Source organism: Plecotus auritus (genome assembly GCF_963455305.1).
Source record: "Plecotus auritus genome assembly, chromosome: 12".
Lineage (NCBI taxonomy): Eukaryota > Metazoa > Chordata > Mammalia > Chiroptera > Vespertilionidae > Plecotus > Plecotus auritus.
In genome coordinates this window covers 34,513,111-34,539,238 of record NC_137778.1, presented here as the reverse complement: position 1 = coordinate 34,539,238, position 26,128 = coordinate 34,513,111, and the positions used below count along the sequence as shown (strand labels likewise).

At 43.5% G+C, this 26,128-nt stretch overlaps 1 protein-coding gene across 2 annotated transcripts in view; it reads left to right on the top strand.

The window, feature by feature from the left end:
- WDR3 (WD repeat domain 3) overlaps positions 1-19,343 on the top strand; it is a 32,072-nt gene extending 12,729 nt beyond the window's left edge. Inside the window, exons 8-27 of one of the 2 annotated variants that reach the window (XM_080647432.1) lie at positions 135-236; positions 675-772; positions 1,884-1,991; positions 2,523-2,753; positions 4,971-5,064; positions 6,895-6,996; positions 8,316-8,401; positions 8,564-8,699; positions 9,615-9,671; positions 10,667-10,767; positions 11,211-11,322; positions 11,455-11,589; positions 11,874-11,924; positions 12,382-12,447; positions 13,121-13,213; positions 13,690-13,737; positions 14,349-14,392; positions 15,734-15,862; positions 17,066-17,159; positions 17,409-19,343. In XM_080647432.1, coding sequence (XP_080503558.1) covers positions 135-236; positions 675-772; positions 1,884-1,991; positions 2,523-2,753; positions 4,971-5,064; positions 6,895-6,996; positions 8,316-8,401; positions 8,564-8,699; positions 9,615-9,671; positions 10,667-10,767; positions 11,211-11,322; positions 11,455-11,589; positions 11,874-11,924; positions 12,382-12,447; positions 13,121-13,213; positions 13,690-13,737; positions 14,349-14,392; positions 15,734-15,862; positions 17,066-17,159; positions 17,409-17,564 — 2,043 coding nt within the window. In that variant the 3' untranslated portion in view covers positions 17,565-19,343. The remainder of the gene's footprint in view (positions 1-134; positions 237-674; positions 773-1,883; positions 1,992-2,522; positions 2,754-4,970; positions 5,065-6,894; positions 6,997-8,315; positions 8,402-8,563; positions 8,700-9,614; positions 9,672-10,666; positions 10,768-11,210; positions 11,323-11,454; positions 11,590-11,873; positions 11,925-12,381; positions 12,448-13,120; positions 13,214-13,689; positions 13,738-14,348; positions 14,393-15,733; positions 15,863-17,065; positions 17,160-17,408) is intronic. The other variant, XM_080647433.1, reaches the window with a different exon arrangement.
- The last annotated feature ends 6,785 nt before the right edge of the window (positions 19,344-26,128 follow it).

The following is a 26,128-nucleotide window of genomic DNA, read 5'->3' as shown; positions in this document are numbered from 1 at the left end:
CTGAGTGGTGAGGAAAGTGAAAATTGTTATTGAATTTGTAATTCTCGGCATTGTTGTAGGGAATGACTTTGTTATCTGCGTTTCTTAGTCTTTTCAGAGATTAACCTTCCTCTTCCTTGTTGCTCCTTCTGCAGCGCATCCTCATTTGCAGAAAAGCTGGTTCCATCCTGCGGGAAGGAAGGGACAGAGTCGTGAACCTCTCGACCGACCGGACAGGCAGGATGCTTGCTTGCCATGTGAGTTCCAGTCTCAGGAGGAAGTAACAAGGACTAGGCGTTCCTTTCAGAGACCTGTTCTTTCATAGTCTGTGTGGAGATGAAGTTTTCTTTGGTCATGCTAAAAATCATGATGATACTGTGTGGACCTATAATCCCAAGCTTCTGTCAGCCACCACATTAATAATGGCTGTTATGTTCTTACGAGCAACCATTTATTACATGCTTGCTTTCCTAAGCAGTCTCACAGCATTAGCTCTTACTTAGTGTTCAGAGCAGTGCTCTGAGTAGGAGGTGGTGTTCCCCCTTCACAGCTGAGACAGTGAACCCAGAGAGATTAAGTTGTCCAAGGTGATACAACTAGTAAGGGAAGGAAAGGAAATGGGTTTAGTTCTTACTGAGAAAACGCTAGCTGACAAATTGCCCATCCTGGACTCAGTCAGCCTTTTGTCTTTCTAGGGAACTGATTCTGTGCTGGAAGTGTTCTGCATCCTCTCCAGAGAGGAGATTCAGAAGAAAATGGATAAGAAGATGAAGAAGGCCAGAAAGAAAGCCAGGTGTGTTTCCCTAATACTTACTAATAGTCAGGTATCCTGGGTGGGCCCACGTAGTAGCCATAGAAAAACTGGGTTAAGGAAATATTTATCTCCAATGACTGTTAAAAGCTAGATGTTGAGGCATGCTGGTAGTCCAAGTTTACATTTCTACTCTTTAGTACAGCTTTTTAACTGTTGTATTCCAGTCTTGAACTCAGCCACACCGAGGTAGACAGATTTTTAAAAATCACTTCTAAATGCCTTAAATTCCCGGAGGGCAGCCCTGTGTCTTCAGTGACAGCAGCCTGTACAGAAGGAAGCGGGTTGCATGATGCTCACCTGTGGGACTGTGAGAAGGAAGGTTGGTTGGACAGGCATGTAACTGAAGTATGGAGGCTGTATAACCCTGAAATAGGACATTATAGTCATAGAAATTGGTTCCTGAATGGTTGAAACTTACCACGTCTCGAAATAAAAAGTCATCTGACCTGGCAACTCTTTTGAGATCTCTGGTTTATCTGACATGATTGGGTTGAATTTTTAAAAAATCCAGGTTAATGGATTTTCTAAAATGTCCTGAAGTTAGAAAAATTTACCAGAAACATTTTAGTGGAATAGTTCAAATAACAGAGACTTGTCCTAAGAAATTGTATGGGCTCTTGCATTCAGAGCTCTCCCCCCGTCCCCCATTTTTTAAAAAAATATTTTTATTGATTTCAGAGAAGAAGGGAGAGGAAGATAGAAACATCAGTGATGAGAGAGGATCATTAGTTGGCTGCCTCCTACACGCCCCCACCTGGGAATCAAGCCTGTAACCCAGGCACGTGCCCTTGACTGGAATCGAACCCAGACCCTTTAGCCCACATGCTGATGCTCTATCCACTGAGCCAAACCAGCTAGGGTGAGCCCATTTTTTGAGAGAACCCCTTAAATGCAGTAATACTTTACATTTGTGACACTGCTGTGCACAGAGCTTTTCTCCATCCACTAACTACACTTGTAGTTCTCACAGTCATCCTGTATGGTATGTGCCTCCCCATGAGCATGCAGGCTGTGAGTCTCAGAGCCAGGCCTGACTCAACTGGTAGCAAAGCTGCTGGAAAAGTGGTAGCATGAGTTTGTTTCCCTCTAGATTGAACTCTGGCAAAGGGGAGGAGGAAGACCTTGAAGTCAGCGTTGAAATGACTCTGCAAGATGAAATCCAGCGGGTGACAAACATCAAAACGTCTGCCAAAATCAAGTGAGTACGCACGCAGTGTGTGAAGTACCTGAGGGGTTCCTGCAGTGTTGTAGGAACAGTGAGTGGCAGCTTTGTATTGGCTTGGTCATATTTGTAAGCAGTCTGTACGAATTGTGTACTTGGAGACAGTGATCATGGGATGCCTGTGTCACTCTTAGCTCCCGCTCCCTCATAGCGTGCACGCTTACACGTCATGTCATATTAGTTTTACCTTTTATCTGTTTGGTTACTATTCTTTCCTGCTGCCAGTTTAAAAGAAAAATGTATCCTTCATATGCCGAAAGGATTTAAGGTCACTGACAAAAGATACACAAGAACAACATATATGCCAGGTCCAGTGATAAAGCCCAGATTTCTTAAAAGCCTGTACTCAACTAGTATGCAATACTCAGACTTCTCTTACTTGTAAAATCCTTTACACTTGTTCACACTCGTATAGATTGAGGACGCTTCAAAGCCTTTGTCCTAGAAACAGTTAACCGTGGGAGCTGAGGTTTGAGCTGAGACGTTTATGAATATTTCCACATGCAGATCCTTTGACCTGATCCTCTCACCGCAAGGAGAGTTAAAGGCTGTATTCCTGCTGCAGAACAACTTGGTGGAACTATATTCACTGAGCCCGTCAGCGCCTGCACCTCAGCCTGTGAGAACGAGCAGGGTCACCCTTGGGGGCCATCGCAGTGACGTGCGGACTTTGTCCTTCAGCTCGGACAATATCGCTGTCCTTTCCGCGGCAGCCGACTCCATTAAGATTTGGAACAGGTTTGTGAAATGATCTTTGGGAGCTTTATCCAGCAGCGTTTTCTTCCCTTTGAATAGTTCTTAATACTCTCCATGGTTAGTTTTTAGTTTCTTAAGGCCTTAAAGACAGTTCCATCCAAATGTATCTTCAGTGTTTTTTGAGTGTATGTCTGTGGGGTTTAGGAAAAGTTGCCTTTTTGTTTCGTGCAAAAAAAATTCAAACTTGTTCCATGTATGAAGCTTGTAGCTGAACTTGGCTGGAGAGAAACAAACATACTGCCTACTTATTAAATTCAGTATACTGCTTCACTCCTCGCTTTGCTAGGTGACTCATTCACACCTTTTCTCAAGCACCTTTAAGCTGGTGACCTTGCTTCCTACTTCACTGGAAAAGTGGAAACTTCTAGAAAACGTTCATATGTGCCCATTACACCTGCCACATAGCTGTATCTATCTCCACACAACCTGTCCTTCCTCACAGTGTTGTGTTGGGGCTTCTAACAAAATTAATCATCATTTGTGTGTGAGTTTCTCATCTCCTTTCCCGCAGTTTTCCTCCTCCTGCATCATCAGTTTCCCTTTCCATCGTCCATACCATCAGCATACAGATGGGCTGTACTACCTCCCGTCTTAAAAAAGAAGTAATAACCCTGTCTCATCCTCCTCTCTCTATTCAGCTCCCTGTCAGCTCCCTGTCTGATTTCTCGTCTCCATGCTGTCTGCATCTGTCTCCATGAGGCTTTACCCTCACCATGCCACCAAACCGCTCTTGTCACCACATCAGACATCTTGTTTCCAAACGCAGTGACCTGTGAGCTGCATTTGACACTCTCTCCTTGAATTGATCACTTTCTCCTCTTTGAAATACTTTCTTTGATTTTATTACTTCCTCTTCTGACTGTTTTTTTCTGAGTCTTTTCTGGATCCTTCTTACCTTTCGTGTTGGAATGCTTCGTGGGGGAGTCTTTGGACCTTTTCTGTGTCCACTCTATGTGACCTCCAGTCACAACTTTTCTGTGCTGGTGACACAGACGTTTATATCTCTAGCCTTAGCCTCTCCCTCCCCATCAGGCCCATTTATCCAAATGCTTTGTTTGTGTCACTACTTCGATGTCTAGTAAGCATTTCAAATTTTTATATGTCCCGAACCAGACTTGTGATCTTCATTTCTTCAACAATTTTCCCACCCGCTTCTTACAGACTTGCCCATCTGAGTACATAATTACTTCCTTCCAGTTGTTCTGGCCCCAAATCCTTATAGCCATTCTTGATTCTCTCTCATATCCCATGTCCAGTTCATTAACAAAACCTTTACCTTCAAAATGTACCCAAATCCAGCCACCTCAGCACCTGCCCTGCCTGCACCCGATTCACACCATCATCATCTCTCCTCTGTTGAAATAGCTTCCTGATTGGTCTCCCCATAGTCCATTCTCAACACAGCAGCCACGGCAGTCTTAGTGGGAGTTATGTCACTTCCAATAGCTCCATCTTATGCCAACTTGAAGCCAAAGCCCTTCCAGACCTCATCTCTCACTGCTGCCCCATCTGCTCCCCTGGAGCCTCACTGGCCTTTTTGTTCTCCCTTCAACACAAGAACATGCCTGTGTCATGGCTTCTGTGCTCCCTGTTCTTTCTGCCTGGAACCACCTTCCCCTGTTCCTCTACACAGGCTTTCTCCACCTTCTCATCAAAGGGCAGTCCTGCTACCCTCCCCCACCCTTGCACTCTGCACACATACTCCCCCCCTCCCCCAGCTTTGTGTTTCTCCATAGCACCTGCTACCAACATTTATCTGTCTCATTCCTAAAGAATGCTAAGCTTCACGAGATCCTGGCCCTCGGTAAATGTTTGATGAATGAAGTGGGCATTTATATACATTTGTTGAGTGGATGAATGTTTATGGTCCAATGTTTATGGAGGGATAGATAGAAATAAGCTAACTTGACTTGCAATCCTGAGCTCACTTCCGTGTAGTGGCAGGTGGGGTCTCTACGCCAGCAGATGCTTTTTCTGCCTGCTGTTGTCTAAGATGAAGAGGCTCCTGCGATGAAAACAAGCTTTTCTCCTTTGACTGCAGTTGGGTCTGAGCCAAGGGTTCTTCGGGCTTTGTCCTCTCTCACGTTGATCGCTTTGTGTGGCTAAGTGTGCATTGAACACACACCCTGACCTCTAAGGTGGAGAGGCAGATTCTCTTCACAAACAGGTTTATATTATGTTCCGCCTTCTTTCTCACAGGTCTACACTGCAGTGTATCCGCACAATGACCTGCGAATATGCGCTTTGCTCATTCTTCGTACCTGGTGATAGGCAGGTGGTCATCGGAACAAAGGTAAATCGAGATTTTTTTCTTGGATTTTGGTGTCTATCCTACTCGTATTCTTAAAGGCGTTTGAGAAACCTGGCTTCTTTTTTAGCATAGTGGAAGTGTGTTAGAGCTGGATAACATGAGGGTGTTCATTGTCCCTGTTTTGAAGGTTTTGTTTTTTTGAGGGTTTTGTTTTGTTTGTTTCTAAGAAATCAAACTTTATGTCAGTTATGAGGAAGACAAAGTCACGACCCTGTGATAACTGTCACTAACTATTTTGGTGACCAGCTTTTGTGCATCTTTTTGAGCACGTATGTAGTTGTGTTTTGAGAAGACTAATGATAAATACATTAAGTACCTAGCTTCATGTTTGGCAATAGAAGCTTCAGTAAAAACCTGACCAAGGCCTCATTCCCAGCTGCTCATCAGATTGGAGGACACCATGCGGGAATGAGCAGATGTGGATCTGGAGTCGGAATCTCTCCCTTAAGAAATGGGTAATTTGGAGCAAGTCCCCTAACTTCTCTTAGAGTTTCCTTATCTCTATAATGGGATAATGAGGCTTGCTTCTGACAGCTTTCCCCCCAGATGAACCTCAGTTTGAATCCCACCAGCCCTTCCACTCACTGGCTATGAGGCCTTGGGCAAGTTACTTAACCCTGTAAGCCTGGGTTTTCTCATGCAAAACGATGTAAATAACCTACCTCCCAGCATGCAAAGCACTTAGCACAGAGACTGGCTCACAGCATGCTACTAGTAAGCGCTGGTAACTTAAGTAGAAATGATGAGTGGGAGTGAGAATAAATGGAGTAAGGTCTATGGAATGTTTTGAAAAGTGCTTTGCAAGTATTTGTCATTTTTATCTCCGTAAACCAGGGCCGTGTGTGCATGATTATTTTATTAGAAAACCTGTGTAACACAGTGGATAGCCTTTGCCCAGCACAAAGTGAAAAACAAGCTGGAGAGAGTGTGGGGTCATTGTCAGGGAAAGAGCATTAAATTCAATTAAAAGCCTCCCTCATTTTTCATTCTTCTAACAAATATTCATCTGCCATTTGCTGTTGGAAGACCATTTTGCAAGGCTACCTGTATGACTAAAATAGGATCCCTAGCCCAGCCTCTGTGCTATGCAGATAATGTACATTATCTCATTGAATCCCCACAACAGAGTAGAAAGGTGGGCTTTTACAGATTGACAAAACGGGCCCATAAAGATGCTTCACCAACACTCACTGAGTTGGAAAGAGGCAGCCCTGGGACTCCAGTCTCCACCTCGTGCTCTTCCCACTGGCCTGCAGAAGCTCAGAGCAGATTTTGCCCCTGTGTGTGGTCCGTGCTGGCACCATGGCCGTGGCTTACACAGGGTCCTAGCAAGCGTGGCCGATGTTTTCTAAGCTGCTATGGTATTTTTAAGGTTCATTGCTCACCCTAGCAGGTAGATTGTCAGTGCAGGGTAGAGAGGAAACCAAAGCTAGATGGGGAAGGGTTGGTTAAGCCAGTTACCACAGACGTAGTCCACTTACAGGACTGATTAAACTTTAAGGGTTTCCAGGTTTGCCATTTGCTGTTAGGTTTATTCTGATTTGCCTGTGGCCATGATGTTTACCTTTTGAAGATGGGGAACCAATGACAATGGCAGGAGTACTACAGGAATAGCCACCCTGCCAGGGTTAACTCCACACGTCAGCGGGGGTTCATCGCGTTGATTCGGGTAGGAGTGCAGAGCATGGACGTGGAGTCCATTTCCAAGCAGTGGCCGCAGCGTTGCTGCTCAGCGGTGAAGTCTTTCCTGCCCCGCCTAGGTGGAAGTAGTGGGTGTGCTCCTCAGAGGTGTGCTCGTTCTGTCTCCCATAGACAGGACGGCTGCAGCTGTATGACTTGGCCTCGGGGACCCTGCTGGAGACCGTGGACGCCCACGACGGGGCTCTGTGGTCCATGTCTCTCTCTCCAGACCAGGTAACGTACAGATGTTCACATCTGGACTTCAGGACTCTGCTGCATTTCCCATTTCTTCCGTCAGGTTTCCCTGCTGCCTGATAGATTTCTCTCAGGGTTTCTCTAAAGAAAGCATGTTTTGTCTGATCTTTCGATTTCCTGTGTGATGTCCTATATGTCATTGTGAAATGAGTCCTTGTTCAGCTGCTCTCAGTCATCAGTTACATGGCATCACAGTCCTTGCCTACATGGTTTTCTGCCAGTGGTTTATGTTACTTCTTAAGAGGACAGTTCCTTGGGCAGCGCAGTGCAGAGGGTAGAGTAGGCTCTTCTCCCCTTTTAGTCCCTTCATCTGTGACTGTAAGTCTAGTGTTCTAGCAGATAAGTTGGCCCTTTTGAGTAATTCACAGTGGGCTTAGAGGCGTCACCCTCCATGAGGGTGCAGTGGCTCAGAACATTGTGAGGTATTACTTGCAAGTATCTTAAGAGATTGTGGCCCATTCATTTGCATATTCTGAATGGTGGTGAACCTTCATTCATTGAATGTAGACATTTTTGGAAAAAACTGAATCTGGATTTTAGAGTGGGTAATGCTGTTTGAGTCAGAATGTAGCAGCATGTAAATTTTAAATGGTTATACCATCTTGCATTTGTACAGAGGTCTGTCTTTTCCAAAATACTTTCACATCCATTATGCAGTTTATTGTTATTTCTGTGATGAGTTTGTAAACTAGGTGGTCTTTTATAACCACGGCAACAGTAAGCGTCTCTGTAAAGTTGTTTCCTGTTACAAATCCCTGAATTGGCCGACCAGATGCTTGAGATTGTTTTTACCTCTGTGTTCTGGACACTACACCAGCCCTGCAATGGGACGAGGCTAATTGTCTTGATATTGGAAAGTGATTTTTAACATATTTTAAGCAGAGATATTGTAGGGATACATTTATGCTCTTAGGTGAATACTGTGAACAAACTTATTAGATGATCCTGTCTGTTTATCTGTGGAACTGCTTTGCTACTTAGTAGCAGATTCCTTAGACTGTTGCCTTCTGAGGTGGAGCACAAGCCCCCAACGCTCACTGCGTCTTTCCTCCTGTTCCTCCTGATGCCGAACGGAAGTATGACTAGGACTTTGCACTAGTTGTCATCTGTCTTTAGTGTCGCTAGGAATTCTCAAATACGGTCTGTAGCAGCAGCCCCTAAGTGAAGGAGTTAGAAACCACATTTAGTTCTTATCTCATGCCATTGGAGACAAATGGTCTTTATACTTACTGTTTTGGTGTCTTATCCAGGTTTCTGTGCTAAAATTCTTTTTAATTGGGATGTCATTTGGTTTTCAGCGTGGCTTTGTGACAGGTGGTGCCGATAAGTCTGTCAAGTTCTGGGATTTTGAGTTGGTGAAAGATGAAAATAGTACCCAGAAGAGGTGAGTAGACATTTTTTATTTTCCTCCATTTCTTGGACTGAAAGTGGGGACTCACTGAATGGACTTTTTTGAGTATTTCTGTTGAGCTCCAGAGTTTTTTGGCATTTTCGTCTGCCTTTGTAAGGTACTCATTATTTTTCTGGGTGACTTCTGTGATGCTAGGCTTTCTGTGAAGCAGACCCGAACCCTGCAGCTGGATGAAGACGTTCTGAGTGTCAGGTACTCGCCCCATCAGAACCTGTTGGCTGTGTCTTTGCTGGACTGCACTGTGAAGATTTTCTATGTCGACACCTTAAAGGTACCGTGGTCATGCCTTTCTTCCTTTCTGACTGGCCTGGGTGGAGATCGTAAAGAAGTGGCCTTGTGCCCAGCCAGTGTGGCTCAGTGGTTGAGTGTCGACCTATGAACCAGGAGGTCACGGTTCGATTCCCAGTCAGGGCACATGCCTGGGTTGCAGGCTCGAGCCCCAGTGGGCGGCGTGCAGGAGGCAGCCTCTCGATGATTCTCTCTCATCATTGATGTTTATCTCTCTCTCCCTCTCCCTTCCTCTCTGAAATCAATAAAAATATATTTAAAAAAGAAGAAGAAAAAGAAGTGGCCTTGACTGCCCAGCAGGAACATATTTCTAAAAACGTGTATGTGGATCAAACATTGTAGGTGCCCCAGGAAAGCCAGAGTTTTAAAAGAATCCTCTGGTTTATAACTTTTGTTTAAAGCAAGTTCTATTGTGTATGTTCAGAAAATCCTGTCCTAGCCAGTAGTTTCAAGGGCATCGCTGGGTGTCCTGGGCAGGGATTCCACACTTGGCTTTACACCGGGTCTTGGTGTTGCTTTAACACAGTTTATTGGGCCCTACCCGCAGAGTTGGTAGGACTGCGTTGAACCTGGGAATGGTATGAAATAAGTGCCCCAGGGTCTCTCCAGCTGAGAGATCCAGAGACCATCTCTGCTCTGTTCAAGGGAGGCAGGAGGCTTCCGGGGCCTCCCGGCTCCACTGGGCTGCCATGTCCTTGGCAAGGGCATGCTGGGTCTGAAGGGAGACGGGTGCAGGCTGTCGTCAGTGGTTTGCTTTTGAGAATAAACACACAAGGCGACCCAGACAGTGTTAGCATTGGATTTTGGAGTTGTATTTTAGATTAACATGTAATAAATTATGTCTGTATTTTATAGACAAACATGAAATATTTATATATATATTTTTTTTAATGTTTAGTTTTTCCTCTCACTGTATGGACACAAACTGCCTGTTATATGCATGGACATCTCTTATGTAAGTAAAGTTTAAATAGTATCTCAGTAACAAGTTATTTTTCTAAAGCATTTTCTTAGTTCTTGGCTTGATGGGTCATTTTAGAATATTTATTTTTTCATTCTGTTGTATATCTTCCTCCACACCCAAAAGCAAACTAATATATATTTTAATCATACTTCTTATATACACACATTACTTTAATGTTTTTAGAATATTTTCACAAATTAATCCTCATAACTAGCTCCCTGTTGTGGATTCCTCAGATAATATTTTGTGTAAAATACTATAATTGATAGAGCATCCTAACATATGGAAGACTTTAAAAAGCACCCCCTTTGCTTTGAAAGCAGGTAAGGAAGATGGGCCTTAGCTTTCTATGTGGAGATCCACGGTATTTTCCGCTGTGTAAACTTTTAGTCTCTCCACCAAATCCTGTCTGCAATGTCTAGTTGTGATTAGGGGTGGCGATACGTACTTAAAAACAACATCCAGTCGGTATGAAAGGCATGGGCCTGTGCTTGAGCGATCAGCTCGTTAACAGGACAAGTTGGTGCTGAAAAATACTTCCGATTTTCTTGTTAACAGCCATTTGAACTAGGCATTGAAATAGGAAAAGGAGAGAAATATGATAGGGAACATGGGATAAAAGACTAGGTGACAACCTTCTGGTAGATTCTTTCCTGGCCTCATTCTTTCCCTCTCTCTCCCTCTCTTCCCCCAAATTCTGTGGCAGATTAGAGATTCTTTTTTCTACCTACTTAACAGGTCAACAGACAATCTCCATCAAGGCACAACACAGCTCTGTAGCCATGCAGAAACATTGACGCTTTTGCTTAACATGCTCTTAAGTAGATTTGTGGATAAAGGCAAAGTAGGTGCTCTTGGTAGAGAAATGGCATTGATTTTCATGTTTTGGAGAGAATGGGTTAAATGTTCTGGTAGCTTGTCTTTCTCTGCTTTACAGAGTGTTGAATGATCAAGTTGAAGTGATGTGTTTCCTCTCTTCCTCGTAGGATGGAGCACTGATAGCAACGGGCTCTGCCGACAGGAATGTGAAAATCTGGGGTTTGGACTTCGGGGACTGCCACAAGTCTCTCTTTGCACACGATGACAGGTGGGCACAGTCTTTTCAGAGACCTCCCTTTGCGTCACCTGTACCATTTCCCTTGAGCGTGTGTCTACATTTAGTGTCTCAGATCATCATACATTTAAAATTCTCATGTACAAATAAGACACTCTAGAACTAGCTATTCAAAAGCTATTGATGTAAGACTTTTTAAAATATATTTTTTTTATTGATTTCAGAGAGGAAGGGAGAGGGAGAGAGAGATAGAAACATCAATGAGGAGAATCATTGATCAGCTGCCTTCCGCACGCCTCTACTGGGGATCCAGCCCGCAACCCGGGCATGTGCCCTTGACTGGAATTGAACCCGGGACCCATTAGTTCTCAGGCCAAGGCTCTATCCACTGAGCCAAACCAGCTAGGGCTGTGGGCTGTAAGACTCTTTTAATAACGTGGACTTAGGTGACATTTGAATACTCTTCTCGCCTTCAGTGTGATGTACCTACAGTTTGTCCCCAAGTCTCACCTCTTCTTCACCGCCGGGAAGGACCGGAAGATCAAGCAGTGGGACGCGGACAACTTTGAGCACATACAGACTCTGGAGGTAACTCACCTGCGTGCTTGCTCGGGACTGAAGTACTTTGAAGACTGAGTGCTGGCTCCCCTAATGTGAGCAGGTAGCAGTCTGTGAATGACATTCTGACTCCGGTTTGGGGTTTGTTTTTCCTCTCTCCAGGGCCACCACCAGGAGATATGGTGCTTGGCTGTAAGCCCCAATGGAGACTACGTCGTGTCATCGTCCCATGACAAATCTCTCAGACTTTGGGAAAGAACAAGGGAGCCTCTTATTCTTGAGGAGGAGAGGGAAATGGTAAGGACGTAGGCCTGGTTACAAATGTGCTGGTGGGTGTCTGACACGCTGTCCCCACCCCAGTTCTCTGTCTGGTGCAGTCACCCCTCAGGCAGTGCAAGTCCAAGGACCGCCTGAGGTCGGGGATGTTCCCATGACGACTGCCACCGTTCAGCCGCCAGGCAGAGACGAGGCCACAGGGATGGAACTTAAAGAAGCAGCTCCTCGCTGTCTCAATTCTCATTTCATTTTGCATAGAGACCATGTTTTTTTCCTTCATATTAATTTCTGTCTATCTCTTGCAGCAAAGGGAAGCAGAATATGAGGAGAGTGTGGCCAAAGAAGACCAACCAGCAGTAAGTAAACTTGGGATCCTGGGATTGTGCCTGTAATTATCTTACTGGAATTTAGCCTAATTTCAAGAATTTCTGAGGGAATTAGAATTGGGGCCAGATGCCAAGGTCACCACCAGCTGAGGTGAGACAGACTCTGAATAGTCCTTTCAGTCAACTGTATTCTGGCTTTTTTAAGGAGACTTCAGGGAATTATTTCACTATAGAACAAAAATTAAAGTCGGGGGGAAATTGAGAAATTGGGCGTTATTTTAAAACATTTGTAGAAAAAGGTATTCTTATGATAATGTAAAATACTCAACATGGTGTCTGGCCCTGTCTCAGTCCTGAGTGGCAGCTAATGACCAGTGTTGTTGTTATGAAACCATAGTGCCTGTTCTTTCAGGGATAGTAGGTTAACTTATTGGATCTTTAATGGTTGTCAACAGTATTATTCAAGGATCTCTTTGTTTTCTGGCAGGTTCCAGGGGAGACTCAAGGAGAAAATTACTTTACTGGAAAGAAAACTATTGAAACAGTCAAAGCAGTAAGTTGATATAGAATGTAGTACCTCATTTTTTCATAGGACCTGACTTTTTTTTTTTTTTTTTTTTTAATATATTTTATTGATTTTTTTACAGAGAGGAAGGAAGAGGGATAGAGAGCTAGAAACATTGATGAGAGAGAAACATCGATCAGCTGCCTCCTGCACACCTCCCACTGGGGATGTGCCCGCAACCCAGGCACATGCCCTTGACCGGAATCGAACCCGGGACCCTTCAGTCCGCAGGCTGATGCTCTATCCACTGAGCCAAACCGGTTTTGGCAGGACCTGACTTTTTACTAAAAGTCTTTATCAACCAAATAGTCTTTTGTGGCAAAAAAAAAAAAGTTGATTAAATTTATAGGGAGATCAAAACCTGCTTTCTAGAAAGGAGAGCTTGGTCTCCTGAAAGTAGCGCCTTTCAGCCGTTCCTGGCAGCTGCCCTTCCCAGGTGTCCACGTCGATTCTTACCGCAGTCCAGAACACTTAGCCCCTCCCTAGAAATAAAAAGAAAAGAAGAACCAAAGATGCCTTTGCATGCAGTTTGCCTCTGTTGGCACATCTTTATTAAACGGGGTCAGGCCCTCCAGGTGCAGTGTTCTGGGGTGGAGGAGTGTGTCGTGGTGAGACTTCTGTCCTCCGTGGTGACTTCTGTCCTTTGTCCCCGTCTGTGTAGGCCGAGAGGATCATGGAGGCTGTTGAACTGTACCGAGAAGAAAGTGCAAAAATGAGAGAACACAAAGCCATTTGTAAAGCTGCAGGGAAAGAGGTAAGATAGCCCATCGCATTTCGCTCTGGGGACATTTATAGGTAGAGAGTTCCTGAGAGGGAAACCATTGTTCAGGACTTAATAACTCAGGTCAGAAATGAGAGAAACGTAACAGAATTCCTTCTCATTCAAACATTAGAAAGAGCGAATTGAGGAAGTGGGGGGTGGGGGATGCTTGGTCTTAACAAACGGGAAGGCGAGCAAAGTGAGACTGTTGCATTGGGTAGACACTCACGCTCCTACTTTGGTTCGGAGGCAGGGTACCCATGTCAGATTTCTGGGGAAACCTGTTGCCCAAACTCACTCGTAAGTGCTATCGAAACTGAAAGGCCTCCTGCTTCATTACACTCAGTCTTTCCATTTTTAGGGTCGCTGTTTTCTCTTCTAGAAATGTAAATACTATTATCTCCCTGCCTGTGACAAGCACTATCAAAGTCCCATTTTTTAATGACTGGATTTAATAATTTTCTTCTTAGGTTCCTCTCCCCACCAACCCCATCCTGATGGCTTACGGCAATGTCTCTGTGAGTACAACATCTAAGTCTCCCTTTGGTCAGTCAGAGGTTACTCTCAGGGGTGAGGGAAGAGGTAATACTTTGTCGTTAAAAATCCCTCCTGAAGGGTGGTGTCCTCTATTAGTTTGAATTTATAAAGGACCAGTTTAGTGTAACTTCCAGGTCATTCTTTTTGGTTGGACTGACCTGGCATTCTTCAGTTTTCTAGTGCTTATGTTTCGTGTCCAAAGCTCTCTGAAGATTCTGTTCATCTGAATGAACTTTGAAATTCAAGGCGTGGGAGGAGAAGTTGGCATAAATCAGATACAGGAGGGAGGGGGAGAGTAATGCGCAGTGCAAGCTACCAACAATGTCCAGCTCCTTAGAACTCGACTTGCATGTCTCCTTCCTCACAACAGTCCTGTGGGTCAGGGCATCTTCCTTTTACAGACAGGAAACTGGCCTCAGAGCTACAGGTAACATAGTTGGTAAGTGGCAGAGCTGACTAACACTGGGTCCATGCACGTCCTGCCATTTCAGTACACTGTCTCATGAGAGAGAGGATCCTGGGTTTTAGGAAACTAGAGATTCAGTAGAAACCAGTCAAGACTGTCACTGATGCCTTTGTCCTTCCTTTGCAGCCTTCAGCTTACGTGTTGGAGATTTTTAAAGGAATCAAGTCAAGGTGCGTCTCAGGGCACAGTTATCACTGGTCAGCTGACATTTATTGTGTATCTAAACATGAGATAAGGAGAAATTATAATTGATGGTTAACTGCGTCAAAATTTTGATGGAAAGTAATTTACTGTAATCTTTTTGAAGTAGAGGAAAGGCTCTACTTTCAAGGACAAAGGAAGGGTAGTATTACTTTATATTGTAGGTAATGAAATCATCTATATCAAGCATGTCAAACTCATGGGCCGCATGCCTGTTTATTTGGCCCGTGTTAGCCTTTGAGTTTGACATGCTTGATCTATGTAATTCAGTCGTAGCAGCAGTTAACATTTCTTGTAGTGTGCTGCTTCGGCTTACTTCCTGTGCACATACACCGTTAGAACCATCGTGCATACAATTTTGTATCCTGTCCTTTTTCACAGAATATTCTTGAGCGTTTGCCAGTATTCTTGTTCTTCAAAAACAAATCATTGAATTAGTTCAAAATATTCTATTGTACAAATAATTACTATTGTACAAATAATTACTATTGTACAAATAATTACTATTGTACAAATAATTACTATTGGAGTTTGCATGTCTTTTGTTATTATCAATATTGCTTCAGTGAACACCTTTACATAGAAATCTGTCGTTTTTCTGAAGGTGATTTTTATCTCTTGATTATTGATGAAGTTAAAATATTGTATTTGTTAGCCCTTACTGGTTTTTAATAATTTCTATGTCTTTTGTCGTATATTTTTGGAGTAATGTGTATTTGTGAGCTTGAGCTACAGTGTCTAAATGTGTCCCTTACAAGGAGTAAACAGGAGCCACCTGAGTAAGGGAGCCTTCAAAGATACTGTTTTTCTTTAACTTACAGTTTTGTGATTCCACTTGCAATCCTCTTGGAATTGCTGAAATAATGCTAGAATTAGTTCAGGAAAGGTAAAACAGACAAAACCAGAACAACAAGGGGGAGGTATTAGATATAAAAACAACAAAAACCTGTAAATTGGCAAAATCTAAATAGTACAGGGTTGTCGTCAGAATCAATTGATCATCAAAACAGAAGGCCTCAAACAGACTGTTGTTATAAGGACTCAATAAATGGTAAGAGAAGTGTCATGTAAAGATGGAATAGTCAACAGTAGGCTTTGGAGAAGTTAGATTCTCCTGCCGTGCCATGGACCAAAATGCATCCAATAGACTAAAATATTAAATATAAAAAACAAAACGTTGAAAAGAGAGAATCATCTAGAATATTGAATTTAACTCTAAATGGGTAAGGTCTATTAAGAGCAGTGGGAAAAAAGAGTCGAGGAAAGATTGCAGATGGCTGCGCTAAGCAGTGTGACGCTGTCTTCCTCAGTGAGCTGGAGGAGTCGCTCCTGGTGCTGCCTTTCTCCTACGTCCCGGACATCCTGAAGCTCTTCAATGACTTCATCCAGCTGGGCTCTGACGTTGAACTTCTGTGTAGGTGCCTCTTCTTCCTCCTCAGGTAACTCCTTTCCCAGGGCAGACCCTGTCTACTCAGCACAGCTGCTCCAGTAGACCTTCGCTGAAGCTGTCACCACCTCGGGATGAAGAACCCGGATGTTTGGGTTTCAGGGACTGTTACAGAACCTCAGTGCTGCCTGGCGTGAATTACCCCTTGTCCTTGGGATAGTCAGAACCAGTTTGCCCTTAAAACAAGTACCGTGAGGTTAACGCTGCTCGGGAAGCTTCATCGGGCGAGGGTCTCCAGGCTGCAGCCCAACAGCCTGGGTCTGATCAGTTTGCCTCATTTGTAAGTTTAAGTTAATGGTTCGTCTTGTCTTCCTACAGCCTGTTCAGGAAGAGTGGGTTTATTTCCCGTCTGTAGAGGTACAGATGCAAAAGGACATACAAGAAACTAAATCGGAAAATATGTTCATTAATTATATTCTCAAATATGAGGAATTGTTCATACGTAATTGAGAGGACTATTTACAAAGGCTTAAGAATGTATTATTGTATCTCCCACTTTCTGTCCCTCTGTTTCGAGCTGTTAGAACACGGAGAGAGGCAAATTGGACATTCCTTAAAATGCTCTTAGGAGGACAAAATAAAAACTGGTCAGCCAATACCAAGTAGTTCAAAGAAACAGGTATGTTTAGTGAAGTTGGTGAATTGGCCTGTTTTCATGATTCTTAGCCCTCCATTCTTTTTGGATATTAGTGGAAGAAGAATAATATATTTACATTGTTCTGTTGTCATATTTAGAATTTGGGGCAAGTTGTAAGGACTTAACAGTATTACTAATAATTTCTTGTTGCTGTGGCGTATGTGCTGTTGAATCAGGATTACTCTTTCTAAAAGAAACACCCTGAATGCCAGCATATCCCAGGGTTGTACGTGGGTACCAGTTCCCTCACAGGTAGAGATGGCAGGTCACAGTCGAAGGCGAGGGTGAGTGGGGTTGAAGGAGCCTGTGCTCATCAAGGGTGTCTGGGTACTCCAGGTCTGGGTTTGAACCTATGGTAGGGTCTGGGACAGTGTCTTTAAATTGTTATCAGATAGAACTGAATAGTAGGGAAGAAATTCCTTTCGCTTTTTTACTAGAGACGTCTCTATGTTCCCATGATGCCGTCAAAAGGGTTTTTGCTTTGCAATCTGTGGAAGGGGTAAGTAGAGCCAGCCCACTATCCCTCTTCAAAATGTGGCTGTTTTCTTTCTCTGTTAGGATTCACTTTGGGCAGATCACTAGCAACCAAATGCTTGTGCCAGTGATTGAAAAATTAAAGGAAACAACTGTTTCAAAAGTCAGCCAAGTCCGGGTAAGTGTGTTTGCAGAGCTCCAGCAGTGAGGGGGAGACCCTAGTGTGTGACTTAGAAGTAGCCCAGGGCGCTGGGCCTGTCTTGGGTGGTATTGAGCAGACATGGTCTGTATTTGGGATTAGCTTGGCTGGAGCTGGTAGGAATAGGAAAACAAGGCCTGAGGCTTACTGGCCCCGGACTCACGTGCTGATACGTAAGGTACTGAGCTCAAGTGAGACAAGTTTCACCTTTCTCGTCTTCCGCCCTAGGATGTTATCGGCTTCAACCTGGCGGGTCTGAACTATCTCAAGAGGGAGTGCGAGGCAAAAAGTGAAGTTATGTTTTTCGCTGATGCGACCAGCCACTTGGAAGAGAAGAAGAGGAAGAGGAAAAAGAGGGAGAAGCTGATTTTAACACTGACCTAGAACTGATCTACTTTTTTAAAAAGGACTTCTAAACTAAGCAGCATTAGAGGCCAAGTCAACTCACAAGGAGCCAAAAAAGAGCTTCCCGTGCTGCCGAGGATCCCAGGATGTGGCCCTGCTTTGCCTGTGGGCTCCATTTCTTGGACTTGACCGATGAGTAGTTTGAAATCTTCTGTACCTCGAAGGTTGGGCCTTTCAGGAGTTGCTCCCTTATATTCTAGCAGAAAGCAAAGAAATTTTTAACTAGGTGTGTGTTTCCCTAGAGTTCAAATTAACGTTTAAAGAGCATCTTATCTCTGCCCTGGCAGATTGTGACCCTGCGTTCTCCGGCTGGGACAGGTGCACAGTTGAATGTCCTCTGCCCACAATGCAGAGTCATGGAGAGCCGAAAGGACCATGGGAATGATCTAGAGCGGCCTCCTTAACACGTTACGGACCAGAGGTTTTATTGCCAGCTTTACCCAGTGGCCAGATGAGTTTCTATTGAACAAGTACAAAGAAATGTTTTACATAAATGTTAAAGGCACCCTTTAAAATTAAATACCCATTGCATTCTGAAGTTAGTCATTATGTGTTCTTACAAGCTAATATCTTTTTAAAGAATTCTCGTGACCTGTCCGCAGTGTCTTAAACTAACTCTTACAGGTTATTTCTGTATATAGAAATATCCTACTTGCTAATTGCTTATCCTTCTCTTAATAAATTAGTTGTTTCTAACTAAAGTGCAGTCAAGCTGAGACGCCTGGCCAGGCTTCTGGGTGATTAGTGCCCTGTATGTATAATGTGTGTCTGTCTATATGGCAGGGAGTTGGGACTTAGGAAAAGAAGTTGACAAATGGCCTTTCATCAGAGCTTTGACCTGGTTGAACTCTGGAGTCACAGAAGTAGATTTTACACTTCTTTTTGGGGGAATGGGGATTTCTCATTTGCCCTTATTATTGACTGTTGGACTTAAACAGATGCCTTATGAAGCCTGCTTAGGCAGGTGAATACAGGAAGATCAAGGCTGCTGCCAGCGGGTGCTGGCGTCACAGGTGGCTGGGATGGGCATGGATCTGTTTCTAGTGAGAGAATTCTGATTTCCCCATGGAGCGTGGACATAACAGTGTCATTCATCTTATCTGTTCAACTTCACATTTTTATTCAAATGCAGTGGTCGGCAAACTCTTTGGCCCCTTGAATTTTTAGCAAAGGCCAGCTTAGTACCCTAATTAAGTTAATTGCAATGTACCAACCTATATAGTTTAAAAAATTTGGCTCTCAAAAGAAATTTCAATTGTTGTACTGTTGATATTTGGCTCTGTTGACTAATGAGTTTGCCGACCACTGTTCAAATGTTATCTCTTTGAGAAACACTGTCATTTATGTGCTTTACTCTAGTATGTACATGTCTAAATAAGTTGTGTCATTTACATGTTTCATCTTTAAAAACATTCAGAGAGGTTATATTTATCTTCCCAAGGCTGGAAAGCATGGGAATTGCCCAGTTTTCTAACTTTCTACTAAGGGAATGTGTGTAAGTAGAAAGTTCATAACTACTTACAAATATATTGTGTGTGTATAGTGTGTAAGAGCTGCATGTTGATTTTTACATCAGAATGTTTTATAATGTAATACTAAATTACAGGCAAAGGCCTCCCCCTGCATTTGAAGAGCAGGTTTCCATTTATATGTATTTTGGGGGGATAAAAAATTTGTAAAAATAGTGCCATAAAGTTGCTCTGATAATTCAAGATCCTTTGCATTTATGTGTTTGTGCTGATTAAATCAGAGACATTGCTCGGCTGCCTCCTGTGCACACCTGACAGGGTTAACCCAAAACCTGAATGTGTGCCTGACCAGGAATCGAACCTGCGACCTTTCGGAGCACGGGTCAGCATTCAGCCAGCTAGGCCACACAAGCCAGGGCCACATACATTTTAGAATCAGCTTATAAATACAAATACCTGCTGGAATTTTGGATTGTATTAGATCTTTTGACCAATTTGGGAAGAATTGGCATCTAAACCATATTGAGTCTTCCAATCCACAAGAAGTTTTATCTCTTTATTTAGTTCTTTAATTTCTCAAGGTAGTGTTCTGTGATTTTCAGTGTACTGATAAGAATGCAGTATTAGAATTGGTCAAAAGAAGATACATAAATGACCAAAAGCCCATGAAAAGATGCTTACCTCAGTCCTCAGAAACAAATGAATACTACAGTGAGTTACCCTTACACATCCATTACTGTGGCTAAGATAACCTGCAAAGTCCACATGTGCTGAGGATGTAAAGCAGTTAGAGGTCTCCTCCACTTACGGTATGAATAATGGTCCAAGCACTTTGAAAAGCTGAATCACAAACATACCAATCATGAATAGCCCTGCCACTCCCAAGTATTTATACAATATGCTCATGCAACAATCTGTAATTGAATATCTATTAATAGCTTTATTCCAAATAGCCAAAACCTGGAAACTACTCCGATGTCTATGAAAAGGTGGCTATATATACAAGCAAACACATCCATGTGAAGAAATACTACTCAGCAATAAGACGGCATGAACTGTTGATGTAGTGTATGGGTGTATAATATGCATATAGAGAGATGGGTGGGTTTTAAAATCATGCTATAGAAGAGCCCTCTTAACTACAGCCCCTAGTAGAAAGGTAACTTACCAAGGACAGTGGACTTAGTAACACAGACCAGCTTTGTCAGCGAGGACATCAAAAACACCCTGGCTGGTACTCAGTGGTTAGTGTCAGCCTGCGGATCCCAATTCCTGGTCAAGGGCACATACCTAAGTTGCAGGTTCCTGGCCCCTGTCTGGGTGTGTGCAGGAGGCAACCAATCAATGTGTGTGTGTCTTTCTCTCTTTCCTGTCTCCCACTCTCCCTAAAAATCTGGGAAAAGTACCCTCAGGTGAGGATTAAAAATCATGCTACATGAGGGAATGCAGACATGAAAAGAGTACGTTCCGTTTATATAAAGTTAAAAATGCAAACCCATCTAGAATGAGCGTGCTGACTCCCTCAGACACTCTAGGAGCTAAGCGGGCACTTTGAGGACCCTGAGGAAATGGGGTTTGGGGTGGGGAGGGAACAGGGTGGCAGGCAGCGAGTAGGTTGGGCTGTGATGTTCTGTGGGAATCAGGAGGGTGTGGTTGGAGTGAGGGTCATGGGGTAAAATAAAAGGCGGGTGTGAATAATTCTATCCTGGTTGTACCAGGTGTGAAGCCACCGTTTGCCCTGCCCCCCGCCCCCCACATCAGCTCGAGTCCCACAAAAAGCAGAGGAACCTTGCCACCCTGTAGGAGGATATACCGAGCGCTCCTCTCTCTGAGCCACAGTTAGCTGCTGTTTTCAGGCATCCAGGGGAAGCTGGGCAGAAAAGCTGCACACCCTCATTTCAAAGGTGAGACTCAGACATCCATTCATAACGGGTTTTCAGACCTAGGAAATCTGGCTCTTTGCTACTTCCTTTGGAACGTCCTGGTTTCGTGCTGGGCCGAGGTGTCTGTGGGAGAGCAGGCCCTGCCCCCGGGGTCAGGTGTGTGCCTGGCTCCGTGGCTCTTTCAGGTCTCACCTGTGACCTACCTGCAGGGACAGGGAACCATCCCAGCTCTGGGCGCCTTTCCGTTTCCGGGTCATCTGGGTGCTTATTTCAAGTGAACCTCAGGCCATCCACAGTGGCCCCGTGACCTGCTACAAAGGTCAGCCCGCTCAAGAGCTTTGCAAAATTCACACATTGGGGGGCAAGGCTCCTTTGTCTCATTTGCATTTGCTTTGTATCTGTGTTACCCCCCGCCCTCTAAGTAGTGATGGGGGAGCTCATGGAACCCCCACCTTCACTCCTATTGACCTGGGCTCCGTTCGGAGGAGAAACGTCTCTTTTTTTTACACGAAGCACAGTAGAAAGCTCCAGGCTTTATACAAGGAGGGCACACGCAGGGAGAGGTGTGAATGCAAAACTGCCAAGCAGCACAAGCAGTGAGTTTCCTGGTTCTACAAATGCCAAACCAGCACTTCCATGTTTGTAAAGTGCTTTACGCGTTCTAATGATTGTTAGTTGCTCCTCACATCTGTGAGGTGGATCAGTGTTGTGACCCCTGTCTCGGGGAAGGCCTGGGGACAAGAGTGCTGAAGGCTGCTCTGAGGAGAGGCTGTGACAGTGTGGACAGCTGTGGTCTGACCTTTTGTGCTCTCAGCTGCTAGGAAGACTTACCGTTGTGATTTACATAATGAAACGAGGACACTGAAAAAGCGTACGCGTGATGGAACACTTAAGGCTAGTCTGGAAGGGCCACCGATGTCCTCGCTGACAAAGCTGGTCTTTGTCCCATCAGTAGGGTGTCCTCAGCATGTTACATGTCCTGTGGGGCTGTGGTGAGATGACTCTGGTGTAGATTTCAGTTCCCTGGGCTGAGCGCCTCCCCCGGTTTAGCCTCTAGAAGTCAGAGTGGTGGGAAGCAGCCTTGTTTTCTCACTCGTGATGGGTACCCTGTACTTTTCACGAATAAAACCACAAGGTTGTTCTTACAATTCAGCAAATTTTCTGGGGATGCCGGCCATTTATGCTTGATCAGTTGTATTCTAGCAAAGAACACACAACCCAAAATCTATGAGGCTCAGCGTAAGTCCTGAAAGGGATGTTCATCACATGACAGGTCTACCTCAAGAAACAAGAAAAATCTCAAACAGTCTAACCCTACAACTAAAAGAACCAGAAAAAGAACAAGCCCAGAGTAAGTAGGAGGAAGGAAATATTAGAGCAGAAAGAAATGACATACATTATTGGCAGATGACATGATACTGTACATAGAAAACCCTAAAGACACCATCAAAAAACGGTTAGACTCAATAAATGAATTCGGCAATGTGGCAGGATACAAAATTAACACCCAGAAATCTATGGCTTTTTTATACACTAATAATGAACAGAAAGGGATAAGTCAGAGAAAGATAAATATCACATGATCTCACTCATTTGTGGAATATAATGAACAACATAAACTGATGAACAAAAACAGATCCAGAAACAGAAGCATCGATCAGATGCTCAAACCTCAGAGGGAAGGTTGGGGAGGGTGGGGGTAAGGGGGAGAGATCAACCAAATGACTTGTATGCATGCATATAAGCCTAACCAATGGACGCAGACACCAGGGGGTGAGGGCATGAATGGGAGTGGGGTGGGGGGTTAATGGGGGGAAAAGGACACACATGTAATACCTTAATCAATAAAAGAAAAAAGAGATAGAGGAGGACATAAACAAATGGAAGAATATACTGTGTTCAAGAATTGGAAGAATCAACATTAAAATGTTCATACTACCCAAAGCAATATATAGATTCAATGCAATCCCCATTAAAATACCAATGGAATATTTCACAGACCTAGAACAAACTCTCCAAAAATTCATATGTAATAAAGACCCCAAGTAGCTTCAGCAATCCTGAAAAAGAACAAAGTCGGAGAGATATCAATACCAGATATCAAACTATACTCAAAACTGCCTGGTACTGGCACAAGAACAGACATATAGACCAATGGAACAGATCAGAGAACCCAGAAATTGACCCAAGCCAGTATGCTCAATTAATATTTGACAAAGGAGGCAAGAGCATGCAATGGAGTCTAGACAGTCTCTTCAATAAATGGTGCTGGGAAAATTGGACAGATACATAAAAATAAAAAAAAATGAAACTTGACCACCAACTTACACCATACACAAAATTAAACTCAAAATGGATAAAGGACTTAAACATAAGACAGGAAACCATAAAAACCTTAGAGCAAACCACAGGCAGCAAAGTATGAGACATTTGTCATAGCAATATATTTACCAATACTGCTCCTAGAGCAATGGAAACTAAGGAGAAAATAAATGAGACTACATTAAAATAAAAAGCTTCTGCACAGCAAAAGAAACCATCAACAAAAAAAACAAGAAAGCCCACTGCATGGTAGAATGTATATGCCAATGTTATCTCCGGTAAGGGTTTAATTGCCAAAATTTACAGGGAACTCATACAACCTAACAAAAGGAAGATAAACAATCCAGTCAAAAAATGGGCAAAGGACCTAAATGGATACTTTTCAAAAGAGGACATACAGAAGGCCAAGAGACATATGAAAACATGCTCAAAGTCACTAATCATCTGAGAGATGCAAATCAAAATGACAATGTTGTACCATCTCACACCTGTCAGAATGGCTATCATTAAATCAACAAATGACAAGTGCTGGAGAGGATGCGGAGAAAAAGGAACCCTCGTGCACTGCTGGTGGGAATGCAGACTGGTGCAGCCACTGTGAAGAACAGTATGGAGTTTCCTCAAAAAACTAAAAATGGAGCTCCCATTTGACCCCGTGATCCCACTTCTAGGAATATATCCCAAGAAACTAGAAACACCAATCAGAAAGGATATATGCACCCCTATGTCCATAGCAGCACAATTTACAATAGCTAAGATTTGGAAACAGCCTAAGTGCCCATCAGCAGATGAGTGGATTAGAAAACTGTGGTACATCTACCCAATGGAATACTATGCTGCTGTAAAAAAGAAGGAACTCTTACCATTTGTAACAGCATGGATGAGTCTGGAGAACATTATGCTAAGGGAAATAAGCCAATCAGAGAAAAAGAAATATCACATGATCTCATTCATTTGTGGAATATAGTGAACACCATAAACTGATGAACAAAAATAGGTCCAGAGACAGAGAAGCATCAAACTGACTGTCAAACCTCAGAGGGAAGGCAGGGGAGCAGGAGTCAGAGATCAAACAAAGGACTTGTATGCATGCACATAAGCATTACCAATGGACAAGTCACTAGAGGGTGAGGGCATTTGCTGGGGGGTGGGAGTGGCCGGAGAGAGGTCAATGGAGGGAAAAAAATAATAGTGTAATAGCTATGTACAGGCCAGGGGGGATATTTGAAATATTAGGGGACCACTCTGAAAAGTATATGATTGTCTAACCACTATGTTGTACACCTGAAACTAATACAGAATAATATTGAATGTGAACTATAATGGGGGGGGGGGAAGATGGAAAATTGTATATGTTTTTCATCATCATAAAAAAAAAAGAAAGAAAGAAAATGACATAGAGACTAAAAAAAAAAAAACACACAAAAAAACAAACAAACAAAAAAAAAAACAAAGATCAATGAAACCAAGAGCTGGTTCTTTTGAAAAAAATAAACAAGATTGATGAAACTTTAGCCAGACTCATCAAGAAACAATGAGGACCCAAATACATAAATTAGAAACAAAAGCGGTGAAGTAACCACTGACACCACAGAAATACAAAGGATTGTAAGAAAATACTATGAACAACCATATGCCAACAAATTGGACGCCAACCTGAGCAAAAGACCAATTCCTAGAAACATACCATCTTCCAAAACTCAATCAGAAAGAATCAAAAAAACCTGAGAGACCAATAACAACTAATGAAATTGAAGCAGTGATCAAAAAACACCCAGCAAACAAAAGTCCTGGACCAGATGGCTTCATAGGCAAGTTTTACCGAACATTCAAAGAAGAACACCTCCTCTAACTATTCCAAAACTTCAAGAGGAGGGAAGACTTCTAAGCTCTTTTAACAAGGCCAGCATTATCCTAATTCCAAAACCAGATAAAGACAACACAAAGAAACTTATAGGTCAATATCCCTGATGAACATGGGTGCTAAAATCCTCAACGAAATATTAGCAAATCGCATCCAGCAACACATCAAAAAGATCATACACCAGGGATGTAAGGCTAGTACAATATTCGCAAGTCAATAAATGTGATAATCACATAATCTATCAATAGATGCAGAAAAAGCATTCGACAAAATCCAGCACCCATTTGTGAGCTAAAACTCGGATCATAACTCAACATAATAAAGGCCATGGAGGCGGGCTAAAGGAGGTCAATGGGGGAAAAGGGGAGCATATGTAATACTTTCAACAATAAAGATTTGGAATAAAAACATCAGGCCATGTATGACAAACCCACAGCCAACATCATACTCAATGGGCAAAAGCTAGAGCATTTCCCCAAAGTTCATTTCATGGGTTTCCTGGGTGCAAGGCGGGAGGACCCAGGGCAGGTCTGGGAGCAGCAGACCAGAACCAAGCAGCCACCTGTGAGGAGCTACCAAGAGTTGAGAACATTTAGGCTATGAAACAAAGCCGTTCTACCTCCCTTCTCCCCCTCCCCAAGTTAATTCACCTTCTGGACCTGGCTTCTAGCGGAGTCTCCTGCTCCCTCCTGTCCCCTCCGCCACTTCCCACCTTATAAGTAAATCACTGTCTTCTCGGGCCAGCTAGGAGGAGGATCCGAGGAGGGTTCCCTGTGGCCGCCTTTGTTTCTCGCCTGCGATTCTAGGCACTTACAGCTGTGTTATTTGTTATGAAGGAGGGCTAGCCCTCTGTCTCTGATCTAAGGAAACCCTAGTTAAACCTGCCCGCTGTGTTCATCCACAGGCCGCACGGTGCCACCCCATAAAGTGCCCATTACAGAAGCAGCCAAACAGGTTTGTCCTGGCAGGAGTTAGTCAACCCCAGTTCCCACCGAACCCCGTTTC